Below are 18,895 nucleotides of genomic sequence, written 5' to 3'. Positions count from 1 at the left end.
TGCTGCTGGCATGCTGCTTACAGCATGACAAGGGGCACAGGAAAGGAAAGCCAGGGCTATGAGTTCCCCAAGGATGGGTGCCTTACAGCAGCTGCCCAAATGTCGGCCTGTTGCTGTCCTGCAGTGATGGACTTGGTGCACGGAGCCGATAATAACACGCGTGGACTCTGACTGATGGTCGAAAGCGAAAGTTTATTAGTGGCATCAGACTTTATACACTGAGGATCATATGGGATAAGGGAGGAAGTATTGAGCTTATCAACAACACCCATCAACTGTTTCTATACTTTTGTTTGAACTCCTTTTGTATATTCCACCAAGTGTTCTCATTCACATGCTGTCACTCAACTGTTCTCATACAAATGATATCCAATCAGGTATACAAAAGGTGTCTACTCAGTTGTTCTCATACAAATACTATCCAATCAGTTGTAATCCTGTGCTCGCTGACCTTCCAGGGTCATAATGTCCTTCTACATTTGCCCCAAGTTTGTGTGAATGGTGGGAGCACAAATAGCTTGACGGTGTGTGTTTATTCAGAATGGATACAGTGAGCGATTGAGACAGGAATATATAAAGTGCCAGCTCCGTGGAGCTTCTTTCTAGAAAATTTTTTTTAAATGTATTTATTTTTATTACAAAACCAGATATACAGAGAGGAGAGGCAGAGAGGAAGATGGTTCACTCCCCAAGTGGCCACAACGGCTGGAACTGAGCCAATCCAAAGCCAGGATCCAGGAGCTTCTTCCGGGTCTCCCACGCGGGTACAGGGTCCCAAGGCTTTGGGGCTGTCCTCAACTGCTTTCCCAGGTCACAGGCTTGGAGCTGGATGGGAAGTGGAGCTGCCAGGATTAGAACTAGCGACGATATGGGATCCCAGTGCATTCAAGGCGAGGACTTTAGTCACTATTGCGCCTTGCCCTTTTCTAGAAATTTTTAAAGAACGAAAGAAAAAAAAACTTTGCTCTTAGATGACATTCAACAAATCAGTGAGGTAGATACGATAGGGCATACACATAAAAAGAAAATGGATATGGATGTATTCAAACTAAACATCTGCCAAAAGAACACAAAAGTACACTGGGTGCACTTTATTGCATTTTGTATCTCATCATTTGAGAAGGGGATTAATCACAGGATCAGGCAGCTTGCCTGAAAGCAGCGTCGGGGACACGGCTGGTCGACATGGCTGCTAAGAGCGGCTGTGGGACAAGCTTAACTTTGAGAGGAAACGGGGGATCTGAGAGGTCACAGAGACTGGTCAGGAATGGAGAGGTGATTGGACATAAAAGGACACCACTGGACAGGTGGCAAGGGGTGTGGCAGCTGGGCTGAAAGGACAGAATTCACCTGAGGAGGGAAGCAGGTGCAGCATCAAGGATTGCACACAGAATCCCCACCACGGGGAGTGGTCAGGGCTTCAAACTGCTGGTCAACTTCCTGGCATCCACTCAGCTGCCTGGGACCTGTAGCCAGTGTGATTGTTCCTAGACCAGGGACCCTAGCTGCACATTAAAACAGCTTGGTGAAAGAGAATGCAAAAAGTTCATGGAAATTGAGTTTACTTCAACAAGCAAATCCAAAACCCATGCATATAAGCATCTTCTGAGAGCTTATGAAAAATGTATTTCTGGGAAAAAAATGCATGTATTTCAAAATATGCACCAAAATGAACATCTTTTAATTCTATCTGTAATATGCTTCATCACCATATGGGTACTGTTTTTCTCCACCAGCACTTTTATATCTTGTGGGTGAGTATCATGAATTAATTTCAGTAGCACATTGAGAAAAAATATTTTGCTTGCCTGACAGAATTCTGACTTGCTGTGTAGTTTCACAATACAAACCAAGTACATTTCTCAATTAAATGTAGTCGTGTATCCTCAGATCCGGAAGTTTCATTATTAAGGCATTTGGCAAAATTGTTTTCATCTTTTCCTGACTCTCCTGAAATCCCCTCTTTGTGGCCAATCCAAAGACCATCAGAATTCTATGACTTTGGATCATTTTAGCGGGGAGAAAGATAAGAAATGGGATTTTTTTTAAGATTTATTTATTTATTTGGAAAATCAGATATACAGAGAGGAGAAGAGACAGAGAGCAAGATCTTCCGTCCGATGATTCACTCCCCAAGTGAGCACAACGGCCAGTGCTGCGCCGATCCAAAGCCAGGAGCCAGGAACTTCCTCCAGGTCTCCCACAGGGGTGCAGGGTCCCAAAGCCTTGGGCCGTCCTCGACTGCCTTCCCAGGCCACAGGCAGGGAGCTGGATGGGAAGTGGAGCTGCCGGGATTAGAACTGGCACCCATATGGGGTCCCTGGGCGCGTTCATGGTGAGGACTTTATCAGCTAGGCCATGAAATGGGATTTAAAATAAATAAATAAAGCATTGTTTTGTTGATTGTTTTGTCAATAGCAAACAGAAGTGGGACCTGAACTATGAAAATACGAACGTGTCTTCAGGACAGGAGTCGTAGCACAGCTGATTAAGACATCACTTGAGATAGCTCATTCCACATCAGAGTGCCTGGTTCAAGTCCTACCTCTTCTGCCTCCACGTGGAATCCAGCTTCCTGTTAGCATGTCTGGGAGGCAAAGAATGACAGCCAAACTATTGGGTTCCTCCCACCCGTAAGGGAGGCCCAGGTGGAATTCACAGCTCCTGGCTTCAACCTGGCCCACTCCTGGCTGTTTCTGGGTATTTAGTGAGTAAACCAGCAGATGAGATATCTCTCATGTTATGGGCTATGTTGAGGTTAATATTCCTTTTCTGAGCTTTTTGCCTCTTAAAAAGCACACTAAGGACAGGCACAAATATAGCTTACAAAGTGATAACATTTATTTAAAAGATGACAAAATCATGGATACCTGTGGGGCACGCGCAGGAATCCAGTGGGCTGGGGAGAGCGTTTTGTTTTTTTTTTAAGATTTATTTATTTTTATTACAAAGACAGATATACAGACAGGAGGAGGAACAGAAAGGAAGATCATCCGTCCAATGATTCACTCCCCAAGTGAGCGCAACGTCCGGTGCTGCGCCGATCCGAAGCCAGGAGCCAGGAACTTCCTCCAGGTCTCCCACGTGGGTGCAGGGTCCCAAGGCTTTGGGCCGTCCTCGACTGATTTCCCAGGCCACAAGCAGGGAGCCGGATGGGAAGTAGAGCTGCGAGGATTAGAACCGGCGCCCATATGGGATCCCGGGGCATTCAAGGCGAAGACTTTAGCCGATAGGCCATGGCGCCGGGCCTGAGAGAGATGTTTCTACCTTGTATCCTCTGTGTGTGCCAAGAACAGGGATGGGAGGAGACACTCCCCATGCCCAGACCACCCCAGGTCCCAGATGGGGAAGTACTTCCTGCCAAAAGCATTTGGTTGGTAGGTGGTTGAGTAGGATTCAGATATGGCTTCCAACCCGTGAACAAGCTAGCTACCTACGTATCCCCCCCAGACTCCTGTCTCCATCTCTGTCACCGTGCCTTGCAGATGTGCTTTTAGAAAGGGAAAAAAAAAAAAAACTGTATCTGCAGGTAAGAGCATCGTCAGCTATGGTAGGACAGAACGAAAAAGTCAACATCAAAATTGCTCTCCCAGTACTGTAGTTTGTAATTAGTGTAGTTTGGTGTTATTGATGATTTTCTTTAAAAACATTTGTTCATTCATTTGAGAAGCAGAGAGAGAGAAATGGAGGGAGAGATCTTCCATCCACTGGTTCATACCCACCCCCGGTGGCCACAATGACCAGAACTAGGCCAATCCAACAGCAGCCATGCGGGCACCGGGGCCTACACACTTGCACCATCTTCTGCTGCTTTTCCTAGGCACAGTAACGGGGAGTTGGATCGAAAGTGGAACCACCGGGCTGGCGCCATGGCCTAGCGGCTAAAGTCCTCACCTTGAATGTGCCCGGGATCCCATATGGGTGCCAGTTCTAATCCCAGCAGCTCCACTTCCCATCCAGCTCCCTGCTTGTGGCCTGAGAAAGCAGTACAGCACGACCCAAAGCTTTGGGACCGGGCACCCGCATGTGGGAGACCTGGAGGAAGTTCCTGGCTCCTGGCTTTGGATCGGCGCAGCACTGGCCGTTGCGCTCACTTGGGGAGTGAATCATCGGACGGAAGATCTTCCTCTTTGTCTCTCCTCCTCTCTGTATATCTGTCTTTGTAATAAAAATAAATAAATATTTAAAAAAAAAAAAGTGGAACCACCGAGAGCTAAAATGGCCCCCATACAGTTTGACAAGGTTTGGCCATATTTGTCGTTCTTAAATCTGCTTGAACATGTAATCATATGCAAAATTCTGTGTATGCTTTGGAAGACTCCCTGATTAAACCCCATTTTCAGATACACAGTCTCAGGAGACTCCGTTTGAAGAAGCACTTCTACAACATATTTGAAAATATGTCAGTTTGAACCAAAAATCCAGGTGTAAGGCTGGCCTAAATGTACCACTGTTAAGGGGAAATCGATGCGAAAGACAGAGATTGCCTTGGTTCTTGTCTTATGTGAAAGGAGTATCTCCATGCAGACAAGTCAGCAAAGCAAGACTTATGGAAGATTTTAATCTCTTGCTGCAGTAGTTAGGAGGCAGCTCCAAAAGAGGAAGACACCAAAAGCTGGTTGAAATGGAGTCTTAAAAATGCACAGTGGAGGACCCGACGCTGTAGCCTAGCAATTAAAGTCCTCACCTTGCACGTGCCAGGATCCCATATGGGTGCCCGTTCGTGTTCTGGCAGCCCTGCTTCCCATCCAGCTCCCTGCTTGTGGCCTGGGAAAGCAGTCGAGGACAGCCCAAAGCCTTGGGACCCTGCACCCGCGTAGGAGACCTGAAAGAAGTTCCTGGCTCCTAGCTTTGGATCGACTCAGTTCTGACCGTTGCAGCCGCTTGGGGACAGAAGATCTTCCTCTCTGTGTATCTTACTTTCCAATAAAAATAAAATATATCCTTAAAAAAAAAAAAAAGGCGCAGTGGAGCCAGCGAGTGGTGAAAACAGAGCAGCAGCTGACAGAGGTGAGGACACACAATTCAGAGAACCAGAATTATAATCCTGCACAGCTTGCTCAGAGCAGAAGCATCAGAAGGCCTTTTCCATCTTCCATGCAACTGCTAACTTCTAGTCTCATGATAAACTGAAAACTCAGGCCGCATTGCTGCTTCCTTGCTGTTCTGCTAAGACTCAAAACCCAAAGCAACAGGAGAACTCAGCTGACCCCCTGTCTGTTGCTCTTCTTTGGTCTTGCTAAAGGCAGCTGCCGGGAAGTTAGGTTCTAGTTTTTTAGAATGATTTTCTTTTTACTGGAAAATCATATTTACAGAGAGAGAAGAAGAGACAGGCACATCTGTCCCATCTCCTGGCTCACAGTCCAAATGACTGAAATAGCTAGAACTTGGCCACAGTCCTAAGCCAGGCAACAGGAGCTTCTTCCAGGTCTCCCACATGAGTGCAGTGGCCCAAGCACCTGGGTCACCCTCCGTGGCTTTCCCAGGCCATTAGCAGGGAGCTGAGTCAGAAGTGAAACAGCTAGAACTTGAACCGGTTTCCATGTGGGACGCCCATGTTGCAGTCAGAGTCTTAATGTGCTACACCAAGGCATGGGTCCCTCTCTTTGTTTTCTTATTTGAAGAGCTCCCGTGTGTCTGTCCTAAATGACTGAGGACAGGCCGGGCTGAAGCCAGGAGTGAGGATTCAAACCGAGTCCCCTGTGGAAGCCCCAGGAACCCAAGCACATGACCATCACCTGCTGCGTTCTTGGAGACCTACACCAGCAGGAAGCCAGAACTGAAAGCTGAAGCTGGAACCCAGACGCAGGCATTCCACTATAGGACAGCAGCCAAACACCCACCCTTGCCTAACCACCAGGCCACACGCCCATCCTTGCCACCCCATTCTCTATTCTCAGTTCTGTTGACAGAACTGGGCGGTGAGGGCACACTGACGTTGAACGATGAATTTTCGCATGTTATTGCACAGCACAACTCCGTGAAGCTCAGCAACTACGGCATCAGTGGCCTTCCAGAAACTCCCTTGGAAATGCTCCCTGTGGCCCCCCACATGTCTCAGAGGCCGTGGAAGTAACTGTCAGAGCTGATTGGAGGGGCGGGGAGAAGCTGCCACCTCTCCTTGTCAGCATATCTCAGAGTCACTTCTCTTTGATAGCCTGCAAAAAGGGACTCCCACCAGTTCCTTTGGAAGGCAGCATTTAATCATGTACCAGCCCTCATTCTTTCCACCATTATTACCATATGAATAAATCCGCCCACCTACCTCCACCCTATGTGCACTGTGGGATAAATTGGTTACTTCCTAAATTCTAACTATAGCCCTAAACTTCATACTCAATTATTAGTTCCATCCGGCCTTCCGCCTCAGGCCTGACTTGTTCCCGCCCCACCTGCCTGGTGCCGCGTGTGTATGGTCCAGGGGCGGGGCCATCTCTGAGCACAGAGAAGCACTTTGTCACACCTGGGTCAGGGCTATCCACCAAAGCTCCCTTCCTGCTGCTACTGCAGAGATCTGCCTTCATCAGAGACTCCGAGGTCTCCCTCTTCCACCTCCTGCTCGAAGCCAAATCCTCACCCCAGACCCTTCACCCACCTTTAGGTTGAAACATTGGCACCTGCCAGGGCTTACGGTGTCTGCTCCATCAGAAGGTCCTTTGTGACCCACGGAACACATCAGACCAAAGCAGTCACCCTCGCCAGCTTTTGGAGCCTTCCCATCTCTCCGAGCTGAGCTGACCTCACTCCTGCCTACTGAGGCCCCCCCCACCACCACCACTTCCTGTCCCCAACATGGAGACTCCATAGTTGTCCATCAGCTCATTCTGTTGACGGTTCACCTGCCACGGAGGTGGCTCTTGGTGCAGGTCGAGGGCAGGTGTTAGACCAGAGCCATGACGCAGGGATGGAGGCTATGGAAATGCCACCTCCCACCTGAGCCCCACCAGACCCTCAGGAGGACTGGCAGGCCATGCGGCAGGTGTGTGGAGAATGATGTGCTGTGAAGGGGACCTGTAGGCCGAGAGAATACACAGCTGCCTCCCACCCTGGGGCCCAGGCATCAGAGCTCCTGTTTGAGACAGGTGGGCAAGGAGGGCCTCCCAGGAGGCCAGGAACAGTATCCTTCGTGGCCTCCTGCAGGAGGGAGAGCCATGCCTGTAGCCTCTGAGAAGAGAGAACCCCATGTTACTTCATCTGTCCCATGCTCTTCTTGCTTCTCCAACCCTGGGTTATGTGGCACAGATCAGACGGATGGGACATACTCTGGCAGCCTGAGCAGGTGTGCCAACATACAGCTCACTCTCACACAGCCACTCCACACACATGCAGCTGTACCCTCCCACAGTCACACAGCTATGTGCACTACCACAGAGACACACATACAGCCATCCCCTCATACAGTCACACACACACACACACACACACACACACACACACACACAAGGCAACGCTTGGTCCTTATTAGGAACTTTGGCTAACAGACCCCATGTGGTTTTCTTGCTCCGGGAGCCCCCCCCCCCCAGCCCTTGTTCACAATTCTCATTAACCCCCCCCAATCCCAGGCCAGTAAGAGTAGGCCAGCAGCAAGGCACACATGAGATGCACTTGTGCATAGGTTTGCACGCATGAACAGCAGTGCAGGCCTCTGGCCTCAGCCGGCGGTGGGGTGCCAAGCAGAGACAGATGCGCACTCAGCAGACAGAAAGCAGGAAGTCTCTATGCACACTGAGCTTGTGGCAATGACCCAGCGCTTGTCCTGCCTGGAGAGAAAAGAATCACAGGAGCTTTCTGAACTTGCGCTGCTCTCTCTGCAGCTTCCTGGAACGGATCGACAGCGTCAGTCTGGTTGACTACACACCCACGGACCAGGTAAGGGCAGTCAGAGCTTGCCCCACTCTTTGGAAACACAGTGACTTACAGTTTGATTCAGCCATTGCTAAAAAGCCTGCAAGTCGCTGCCATACCCCACGTGTGTCCGGAGCATGTCAGCTCCCTGCCGGTGTCTGACACTGTCTAAGCCTGTGAGTCGCTAACTTGAAAAGTCCGTTACGTGCAGCCTGGGAATACGTGGTGCCCATGGCCTGTGGGAACTGCCCACTGGAAAGCTGAGCCTTCCCCAGCTGCATGAACCATGCCCATTCTGCATCTGGTCTCAGTGCTGGCCCCCCATGGAACATGCAAGCCACTTTCTGGGGTGCCCTAGAGTGACTAGGCTGAGTCACTGTGAAGCCAACCCCCCCACCCCCAATTTCACATTTATACGGAGCAGAGAGGGAGCTGCTGAGCTCGGATGTCTCACCCAACCCACTCACCCCCAACAAATGTTTCCAGGATGCACCCCTTGGAGGATGCTATGCCAGCCGTGGTAGCTTCCTTGATCCATTATGGGTGTCCCCGGCACTTATTATGCTCACATTAACGCAGAGAAGAGGACTTCCCCTTGCCTTCCAGGATTATAACTGTGTGGCTGCGTGGTGGACACCATTAAAGCATTCGATTGGCGTGGGAGGAGGGGGGAATCTGACACCTGTCCCAGATGCCCAAGGTGTCAGATTTGTGGCTTCCTCATCCCCTGGGAGCAGTCACATCTTCAATTCCAGAGAGAACCACAAGAGGCAGAGGAGAGGCAGGAAAAGTTAAAATCCACAGCTACCAGTCCGGGAGAGCAGCAACTGCTTAGTGCAGTCAGGTGTGTTCTGAGTGAGCCTTGCTTCCCAGCCCTTCGCAGGTCCTCACCCCAGAATACTAGGCACTGTGAGTCAGCTGTCAGGCAGCTGACAGCAAGATGCATTCTTTGATGATGATGATGGGGAGGAGGAGGAAGAGGATGGTGATGATGATGGAGGATTCCCGTTGTTTGTTTTTCCTTACAAGGGAAGACAGTATCATTTGACAAAATGCAAAGCCTGTGTGGCTTCCCCAACACACACACACACACACACACACACACACACACACACACACACACACACACACACACGAAGGCTGAGGATCTAACTCAGTTCGTTTCCCTCTTCTGGCCCCCAGGACCTCCTCAGATGCAGAGTTCTAACCTCGGGGATCTTCGAGACACGATTCCAAGTGGACAAAGTGAACTTTCAGTAAGTGTACACTTCAGAGCATGGCCCGCTGGCAGAGATGGTGGGCCCAGAGCCTTGAAGGGGCGGGGGCAGAGCCTTGAGGGGTGGGGGAGCCTAGTTCTGGCAAGGTTGTCATGGGCCTCTCCAGATGGGAAGATTCTAGAGGCTGTTTTTTTTTTTTTTATCACTCATCGCTAAAGTGGAAATGAGGGCCTGAATAGAAACCACAGTGTCCCTGCTAGCTCTCCATTTCATTGGCCTTTTAAATTTTTATTTTTATTTATTTATTTTTTTTAAGGATGAGACAGGCATGCCACATCCTGGTCTGCCTATCAAATGCCCTCAAGAGCCGTGGTGTTTTCCAAGCATTCACAAAGATGGGCACTGAGCCTTGTAGTTGAGATGCCAGCTAGGACATCTCTCCGTCCGCCTATGTCAGAGACCCTGGCTTTGACTTTGGTAACTCCTAGATTCTGCCACCAGCTATTTCCAGCATTTGGGAAGTCAACCAGTGGATGGGAATGAAAAGTGTTCTTTAAAGCATTCGCTAAACACACCACACGTCACACACAGTCCCTGGCAGTTGTCCTCTATGCATTGATGCAAAGCCTGAAAATAAGTCAATAGAGACCTTGGGGCTTGTGGGTTGCATACATGGGAGCTCAGAGGCCTGGTGAAGGGAGTGCAGGTAGATGCAGAATCCCCCTAAGGGCAGATGGCCCAGGAAGGGGGTACATGCAGCTATGAAAAGAGGGACTGGAACCAGCTTGTTGAGTCAAAGAAGTCCATGGGAAACCTGGGCATGGCCACGTTGGCTGTGCAAGATTGGGGGAACCTGAAGCTGGAGCCCAGAGGTCTTTCCCAAATTGGGAAGACAAGAAGAACCCATTGCAGCACCCCAGGGAGGTGTGTGGATGCAGACGGGCCGTGAGACCAGTTCCATAAGGGACTAGGTGCCTGAGTCACTAGAGATCAGGTACAGAGACCTGAAAACTGGAGTGAGGCATGGCCTTCACGCTGCCCCCACTGGAGACCTGTGTTGAACTCAGAGATGTTCCCATTACCTGAGCCAGACATGGCACATGCCTTGGGTGCCCACTGTGTGTCTCAGACAACTTCTGTCACACCTGCACCCTATAAGATGACAGAGAAGGGGTAGAGTGTGGGGGGAGCTGTAACACCTGGAGCCCAAGATTGCACAGGACTGAGATTTGAGGCCCAGGGAAAAAATGGAGCCACGTGTGATGGGTTCGCATAACCATCTCCCTTTCACTCTTCCACAGCATGTTTGATGTCGGTGGCCAGCGGGATGAGAGGAGAAAATGGATCCAGTGCTTCAATGGTGATCTGATGCCCTTAGGACCACAGGGGTGATCGCTCACACTCACACTGCTCCTGGGTCTGCCCAGTTTTGAATTTGGCCTTCTCTAGCTCAACTAGTGTGCGGAGCAATGCAACTGATGGAAGATTACCAACGCCCCTTCCTAAACCTGTCCCATCGTGTTATATAGAGAGACTCCCTGTATAACTCAGGTTGCATCATTTACAGTAACTTGGGACCCAGGTCAATTCCCTTGAATAATCACAACGTTGAGAACACGGGTTGGAATCCCATACACAAAGCACCACAAACCCATAGTGGTTTGGTGGAGAGGGGAGCTCCTCATTGTGTTCATGTCACTGCAGAGTAATGTTGGAGACTTGCTCAACTCCCATCTCACCAGGGTGTTTCCTGTCTCCATCTCCAATTCAGATGTCACCGCCATCATTTACGTGGCCGCCTGTAGCAGCTACAACATGGTCATCCGGGAGGACAACAACACCAACAGGCTGAGGGAGTCCCTGGACCTTTTTGAAAGCATCTGGAACAACAGGTCACAAAACTCCCAAAGCCTCTGTTAGCTGGGGTGGGGGCGGAGAGGAGGGTTGCAGGTCTTGTTTCCTGAAGGATGGTTTCTGCAGGCAACTTTCATGTTCTCTCCTTCCTGACCATTAGCTCATCCAGTGTCCAGACATCCTTCAGATGGGGAGTATTCCTCCACAGAGCCCTGATATGGCTAGCAGAAGATATGTCAATCTGTTTTTTTTTTTTTGTTTTTTTTTTTTTTAAAGATTTATTTTTATTATTTTTTCATTGGAAAGGCGGATATACAGAGAGAGGAGAGACAGAGAGGAAGATCTTCCGTCCGATGATTCACTCCCCAAGTGAGCGCAACGGGCCGATACTATGCCGATCCGAAGCCAGGAGCCTCTTGCAGGTCTCCCACGCGGGTGCAGGTTCCCAAAGCTTTGGGCCGTCCTCGACTGCTTTCCCAGGCCACCGGCAGGGAGCTGGAAGGGAAGCGGGGCTGCCGGGATTAGAACCGGCGCCCATATGGGATCCCGGGCGTGCGAGGCGAGGACCTTTAACCACTTGCGCCACCGCTCCGGGCCCTGTCAATCTGTTTTTAAACACTTCTGTATCCAGGGTTCAAAATGGATTAGGTTTGGTTTTTCAAAGCCTCCTACTTCAGGGCTTCTGGGAATACCTTACGTGATCCCTAAGAGACCCTTATGGAGCAGTGGCACCCACAACTATATCAGAGTGCCTGCCTTTGGGTGCCAACTCCACTTCCAATTCCAGCTTTCTGCAAATGCACACCATGGGAGGCAGAAAATGATGGCAGAGTAGTTGGGTCCCTACCACCCAAACAGTAGACCCAGATGGAGCTTCGGACTCCTAGCTTTACCCAGTCTAATTCTAGCTGTTATAAGCATTTCATAATTGAGCCAGCAATGGGAGATTACTCTCTCTCTCAAAATAACTTAAATAAATAATTTTTAAGTAATTTATTTGAAAGACAGAATTACAAACGAGAATAGAAGACATCTTGCTGGTTCATTTCCCAAATGACCGCAACAGCCCAAACCAGGTACCTCGTTCAAGTCTCCCACATGGGTGGCAGAGGCCCAAGTATTTGTGACATCTTCCACTGCTTTCCCAGGCACATTAGCGGGGAACTGGATGGGAAGCAGAGCAACTGGGATTTGAACCAGCACTCTGATACAGGATGCCCGCCATTGCGGGTGGCAACTTAACTTGATGTGCCACTTGATGTGCCTGGCTCCTGGCTCCACTTCCGATTCCAGCTCCCTGCTGATGCGCACCCTAGAGGTACCACGTGGGTCCCACATGAGACCTGGAAGGAGAGCCAGGCTCCTGGTTTCTGTCCCCAGCTGGTGGGGGCATCAGGGATGTGCACCAACAGAGAGGAGCTCTTTCTCTTTCTCTCTCTCTCTCATCACAAGTATTTTTTTTAATCCAAGTATTTTTATTATAGAACCAAATTTTAGCTTTGGAGCTAATAGCTGTGTATCCCCAGTGGAAATGAGTTCTAAAAGACGCAACTGCCAGCTAACTTCCTGCACCTGCTCATCATCGCTTACGGAGACACTGTGAATATAGGTCCATCAGCCACTGTGGAATCCTGTGTCTCTCCAGAAAGAAGACAACATTCCCCCTTTTAATTTTGCAGCTCCTACGTTAGGGCACTGATGGATGCCAGCGTGTGTGAAATGCGCATTTTTTCTTTCTCCCTTTTTCAGGTGGTTACGGACCATTTCTATCATCCTATTCTTGAACAAACAGGATATGCTGGCAGAAAAAGTCTTGGCGGGGAAGTCAAAAATTGAAGACTACTTCCCAGAGTATGCAAATTATACTGTTCCCGAAGATGGTGAGACTTTAAAACTTTGTTCTGGAGCAGAGAGAACTAATACTTTCTTAAGAGCTCTGTGACTGTAATTCATATACCTCTAAAGGATCAAAGATAAACCATTAGTTGGAATCAACCCTCCCTCCAACTGCCCCATTTAATAGGTTGCTGGTGGTCCCTTTTCTTGAAACACTTGGAACCAGAAATGTTATTTATTTTGGAAGGCTTTTTTTATTATTATTATTTTGCAGTATTGGCATACACATAATGTGCCACCCTGAGCATGGAACCCAAGTCTAAACAGGAAATCCACTTGTGTTTCCTATACTGCTCGCACCTAGAGCCTCGGGTGATCTTGTGTAATGCTGTTATGTACCCACGTGCTGCCCGTGACCCTGTCTCCCGAGGTCAGCTGGGGAATTCTCCGTGTACACTGTCATGTCAGAGCTCCGAACACTGAGATTCGTTTGCATGTTCAGAGCTCAGAGTTTTTGCAATGGAGATGCTCCACCTGTTTTAAATGTCCTGTTGGGGGCTCCGCTTGTCAATGTCTTAAGAGTTCCCATTCAGACTGCCACAGAAGAAGGCGTGACCAGGGTGCTGCTGCCAGGCTGAGCCTCTGATTAACCTCCCGTGACACGGCCTTGCTAGCTCCTCCAAAAGGCTGTCCCACGTGGATCTTCCAAAACTCTGTTGGAAATGCATATTATGAAAAGGGTATGCATGAACCTCACGTTGGTTTGCACCAAAATAAACATCTTTTCATTTTGTTTTTCCACAAGCTTTTTGAAGCATCCTCATGTCTGGTACTTCCTTTGCCACAGATTTTTGGAAGTAGCTTGCAGGTACAACATAGTATATTTCAACCCTCAGGAAAGGCCCATGCCCAGAGCCTACCCCAATGGATGCCATGCAGCTGCAGGGGTGGGGAACCACCACCCCAGCACACACCCCAGGCTGAGTACCACAGGGGGCGTCATGCCCCTCCTTACCCATCTTCAGGCCTGCCTGGTACCTGCCTTTGGCCCAACACAGCAGTGTCCGAGTCAAGCCTCCGCTCCCGAGTCTCCACAGATCCTATTGCTGAGAAAGCAGTGGGATAATACTCAGGTGGGCTGCCTAGAACATAGGACCCCAGACTCCATGAGGTCATGGAAAGCAGTGGGGTTATCCCAAGAATTGGACTCTGTGAAGGAGGACCCAGAATCCCAATGATCCACACCAGGTTGATTTCTGTTGCGATTTCAAATAAAGTATGTGCCACAGGATCAGAGAGGGGTAGTCTTGATAGGAGCCAGGCAGTAGAGAGCTCACAGCTCTGCCCACTTGAACCCTGCCCTCTCTCCTGCCTTCCAAGCTCGCCAAGGACAGCCTTTAAGAAGTTTTGCTCCCACCTGGCTCACTCTGCTCCAGCTGCTGTAACCAAATGCCCCAGATGGGGTCACGTGGCAGCAACAGGGGGGTGTGGCTCACCACCTGCAACCTGAGAAGATCCTGCTGAGGATGCTGGCAGCCCTAGTCTTGTTCTCACATGGACAAAGGAGCAGACAAGCTCCCTGGGGGCCACTGCTATAGTTAGGACATTGCTAATGAGGACATTGCTATAGTTAGGACAGGATTTGCTCCCCACCTCAGGCATAGGTGTAAAACCCCAAATTCAGGGACCGCTGGTGCTAACAGGGTGAAGCCTTGATCCAGGTAAGGACTCTGGGGAGTGCAATCTTTAGGTCACTGGGGGCTTGCCTTCTCTCTCTCTCTCTCTCCCCTCCCCCCTCCTTTCTGGACCAGCAGAGGTTCTTTCCTCTGCCACTGCTAGCCTCCAGCCCATCAGATCCCATACAAATCGGGCCATCCAGCCTCGCTCCGGCCTCTGCCCGTGAGCATCCAAAGCTTGAGCTGGGATGGGGCTCCCTCCTTCCTTGAGCAGTTTCTCGCAGGTGTTGTCATGAGAAGCCACCCACCTTGGGTCCCAACCAGTGGCTGCAGGCAGAGTTCCCACAACCTAGTGGCTCCCCCAGTTCTATTGCACTGGAACTTATGTTTCCACGCAGGAATTGTGGGACCACATGAAGTATGTGCCCCAATGAACAGTGTCACTGGAGCTGTAGCCATCTAAATGACGGGAGAGCAGGGAGGAAGTGTGCCATACGCAGCCAGCGCCCCTCTGTCATCCCCTCTGGGTTCCGCCTGGCACTACCACCTGTTCAGGTCACTAACAGACACTTCTGTGATTTCAGCAACACCGGATGCAGGAGAAGACCCCAAAGTGACAAGAGCCAAGTTCTTCATCCGAGATCTCTTCTTGGTAAGTATTCCCATTAACCTTGGTTTTCCCTGCCACCACGAGTTAACGCTGTTCTGTATAGTTTGCAAACTACTTAATCCCTTTCTGATTACATTTCTTTTTTTGCTTACCCAAAACCATGGATGGTGAGAGAGTGGAAGGGGTTGTAGCCTACATGGCAGAGCTGAGCCCACTAGAGTTCAGGGAAGCCCAGCATCTCCCACCCAGAGTCCCACAGCTTCCTGGCAACAGCGTCAGAGCAGGCTCACAGCTCCCTGGGAAACGGAGCCCAGGGGTGCTCCTGGACGCCATCCTGGGGCTGCGTTTCTGTGTAACCAGCACTCAGCCCTCGTCCTCCATCCAAAGGAGCTGCAGGCTAAAGCCAAAGATGGACAGGAACCAATCAAATTCAGACATTTCTTTTTTTTTTTTTCCCCTCCATCTTTTTCTTTTGACATCGTTGCAAGCTTACATAAGAAGTGAAAGAATTATTCACATAGTTCTTACAGGATCTAACCAACCGGTAAAACGTCACCTCTTGCTTCTAGCTGATTGCTTTTACTAGCTTGAAGCTGGTCAATGCCAAGGCACTCGCAAGGGCATGTTCCCATGTGTGGGCAGTTACTGACATCCAAAGAAACAGGAGCCCTGGCTGCCTGAGCCAAGGCCCCCAGGCTTGGTAGCCTATCACAGGAAAGGGACTTTACCCCTTCCCATAGCAGCTAGCCTGGTGGCACCCTCTGAACACCAGGGGGAGCTAGAGGGTGATGATGACCAACCCCAGCCCTGGTGCCACACAGAGCAGCTGGGGCACTCGGGTGGGGGTGTGCCTGTGGGGCCTGCCACCCTGCCATAGAGTCTCAGGGCCAGCGTGCACTGAGGAGTTCTCCAGCCAGGAATTCAGCCCTTTTGAATTAAAGTGTATTTTTATTTGAAAAGCAGAGTTACAGAGAGAGAAGGAGAGACAGATCTCCTATCCACTGAGCCTTTCTCCAAATGACTGCAATGAGCAATGCTGGGCCTGTGTCCGTAGCCAGGAGTTTCTTCTGGAGCTCTCATGTGGGCACAGGGACCCAAGGATGTGTGGACCATCCTTATTTTTTTTTCCCAGGTGCATTACCAGGGAGCTGGATTGGAAGTAAAATAGCCAGGACTCAAACAGGCACCCGTATGGGATGCCGGCACCACAGGCGGAAGCTTAACTTACTATGCCACTGCACAGGCTCCCTGAAACCCCCTTTTTGAAGAGCATCTTATAAGACCATAAAGTAGAAAGCCACGCAACCAGTATCCCACAGTCTGCTCTTCTAATGAGGACTACAAGTTGACCAGGACCAGGAACTGGGTATTTGGATGCAGGGTAGGAGCAGACCTGTCCGAGACAAACCCAGACCTGCAACAGGCCTCTTCTTACTCTCCACCAGTAGACCAAAGCTGGCCCAGGGGCGATGAGAGCCTGAGACCGGTTGAGCGCAGAGACAGCCCCTAACCAGGTTGCATCTCTATGTTCGATCAGCTCAGGCGTGAACCCTGGGAGACAGGTGGTGGTGGAGACCATGGCAACAGAGGGCCTGGGAAGAAAGCACCTTGAAGGAGAAGGGACCCAGGAGGCCCTCTTGGAGGAGGGGAGAAGGCACAGGGAGAAGAGCTCTGCTTAGAAGAGGCTTCCGGTTGTCTGTGGCCTCCCGCCTAAGTACACGGCCTCTGGACCTCCGTGCGTGGGAGGCTAGAGCCCAGTAGAATGGACGACAGGGGCAACCAGGAGTGTGCTGAAAGCCCCCAGGACACTAGGTCCCATCGGTCACCCTGAACAGCCCTGGCCTCCCAAACTGGCTGCTCCAGACCCGGGAGAGCCAAGGATGGTGACTAAACGGGGGAGAGAGGTACCTGGCATTCTTGAGATACCTGTCTCCTGGGCCACTGAGCATCGCCTGAGCTCACCATGCTGTTACCGCCTGGGGCAGAGCCCAAGGGAGCTGGGCGACAGCCAGGGGTCCAGGCCCTAGGGTGGAGTCCAACACAGCCTAGTCTTATCTTTCTTTATCTTTGTTCAGGAAAGCCATAGGAGTGTCTGGGAAAGGGAGGAACCTGCCCTTTAGGACCTGCAGCAGCCTTGTCACACGTCCATGTCAGGGGCCAAACCAGCTGCCCCAGGCAAGGACAAACCAGACTGATTATGACAGAAGCAAATCTATTTCCTACTCCATTAACCACAAACTCACTGTGCCTGCATGCCCAATAGCTCACATGGTGTTTAGGATTGAAAAGATTTATAACCCCCTGCTGCCAGGAGGCCAGAATTTAAAACAAACTTGTAAGTGCTAAGGGAACTCCAACTGTTGCTAAGAATCAGTGGGAGAATCTATGAGGGATCCGCTGGCTATAAAACCTGGGCCTGGACCCTGTGTCTCCATCACAATGCTTTCCTAGGAAGCTTGGCAGGCACAGAGAGCTGAGGTGGAAGTGCCTGGCATCGGGAGCTTGCTCCCCAAGAGGCTCCGCGGCCCCACGTTCACCTGCCCAGGTGGGATGCTTTTCTAGCGGCAGCACCTGCTCGCCCCTGGACTGTGTGTCCTCCACAGCTGCTTCCCCTACAAGGACACCAGCCTGGGCTGGGGCCCAGCCACATGACCTCACTATACCTCAGTCACCTCCTGTGCACTCTATCTCCTTAGACAGTTCAGGGAACACTGTGCCACTGCTGTCTTCTGGGTTTAGATTATTTGTTATCTATCTAGAAAGAGCTCCCAGTTGCTGGATCATACCCCTCAATGCCTGCCCACAGCCACTTCGTGTGCCACAGGGTCGGCAACTCCATCAGCTTTTGGGGAACTCTCCTATGTGGGTTGCAAAAGTTGCTTTGAGCCAAAATCAACTTAGGCTTAATTCCATTTGCCACAAACTCTGAGGGCGCTTTTACGCGCTGCCTCCCAGCTCTGCTCGGAGCTGCACCGGGCTGTGGGTTGTGTGGTGCCCAGCAGCGTGCCCAGAATGCAATTGGCACTGCCGCAGGTTCCCAGCAGCCATCCAGCTGTTGCCACAGCCCTCTGGCCTTTGCACGAAGCACTGCTTGCCCAAGGGCCATCCCGGAGAGGGTCAGGGCTGTGTGGTCCTCAGCGGGGACACTCTGTGTGTATCTCTTGTAGAGAATCAGCACGGCCACGGGTGACGGCAAACACTACTGCTACCCTCACTTCACCTGTGCCGTGGACACGGAGAACATCCGCAGGGTGTTCAACGACTGCCGCGACATCATCCAACGGATGCACCTTAAGCAGTACGAACTCCTGTGAGGAGGGGCTGCTGCCTGCCCGCCTCCCGCCGCCCCCACCCCCGCTCCCTCACACCCCGCAGGTGGAAGCTTCTCCAGCCCCCATGCCCGCGGTAGGACATCATTTCTAGTTTGCACCTGGCGGCATCTGTCCCCTCCTGGATACAACCCCACGTGCAACCACCAAGCCTCCGGCTACCTCTGACCCACCCCAGGTTTGGCTCTGCAGCTTCCTGTTCTAACGGAGCACAACCTCCCGCAGGCTCCCGACGGCCTCGTCCATGTGTGTCACTCTCCTGGGAGCTGACAATACAGTGACATCTCTCTGGGTGGGGGCCCGGGATACTCAATTGTCCCTTTATCCATCAGCAAAAAAAGGCTTAGCTTGCTAGACAGGGAACTTATCAAGTTATCAAGCAGGAATGCAGACGTGTGTGCTCTATCCTGCCACCTTAGGAAGCTGCAGGGTGGCAGGTGGCCGGTCCTTCCCAGCTGTCCCATGCCCAGGACAAGGACAGACCCCCCCCCTTCCATTGCGCTGCCTGCCTGTCACAGGCATTGCAAT

The 18,895-nt window shown here is 50.9% G+C and overlaps 1 protein-coding gene across 2 annotated transcripts in view; it reads left to right on the top strand.

Moving 5' to 3' along the window:
• LOC121165870 (guanine nucleotide-binding protein G(olf) subunit alpha) overlaps positions 1 to 18,621 on the top strand; it is a 146,347-nt gene extending 127,726 nt beyond the window's left edge. For both annotated transcript variants that reach the window (XM_040994872.1, XM_040994873.1), the window contains exons 6-12: positions 7,815 to 7,869; positions 9,028 to 9,101; positions 10,364 to 10,422; positions 10,834 to 10,954; positions 12,666 to 12,796; positions 15,013 to 15,080; positions 18,206 to 18,621. In XM_040994872.1, coding sequence (XP_040850806.1) covers positions 7,815 to 7,869; positions 9,028 to 9,101; positions 10,364 to 10,422; positions 10,834 to 10,954; positions 12,666 to 12,796; positions 15,013 to 15,080; positions 18,206 to 18,352 — 655 coding nt within the window. In that variant the 3' untranslated portion in view covers positions 18,353 to 18,621. The remainder of the gene's footprint in view (positions 1 to 7,814; positions 7,870 to 9,027; positions 9,102 to 10,363; positions 10,423 to 10,833; positions 10,955 to 12,665; positions 12,797 to 15,012; positions 15,081 to 18,205) is intronic.
• The last annotated feature ends 274 nt before the right edge of the window (positions 18,622 to 18,895 follow it).

This window comes from Ochotona curzoniae, unplaced genomic scaffold (genome assembly GCF_017591425.1).
Source record: "Ochotona curzoniae isolate NIBS_2020 unplaced genomic scaffold, NIBS_Ocur_1.0 contig_908, whole genome shotgun sequence".
In the NCBI taxonomy this organism is placed as follows: domain Eukaryota; kingdom Metazoa; phylum Chordata; class Mammalia; order Lagomorpha; family Ochotonidae; genus Ochotona; species Ochotona curzoniae.
This window is presented reverse-complemented; position numbering and strand designations above follow the sequence as displayed.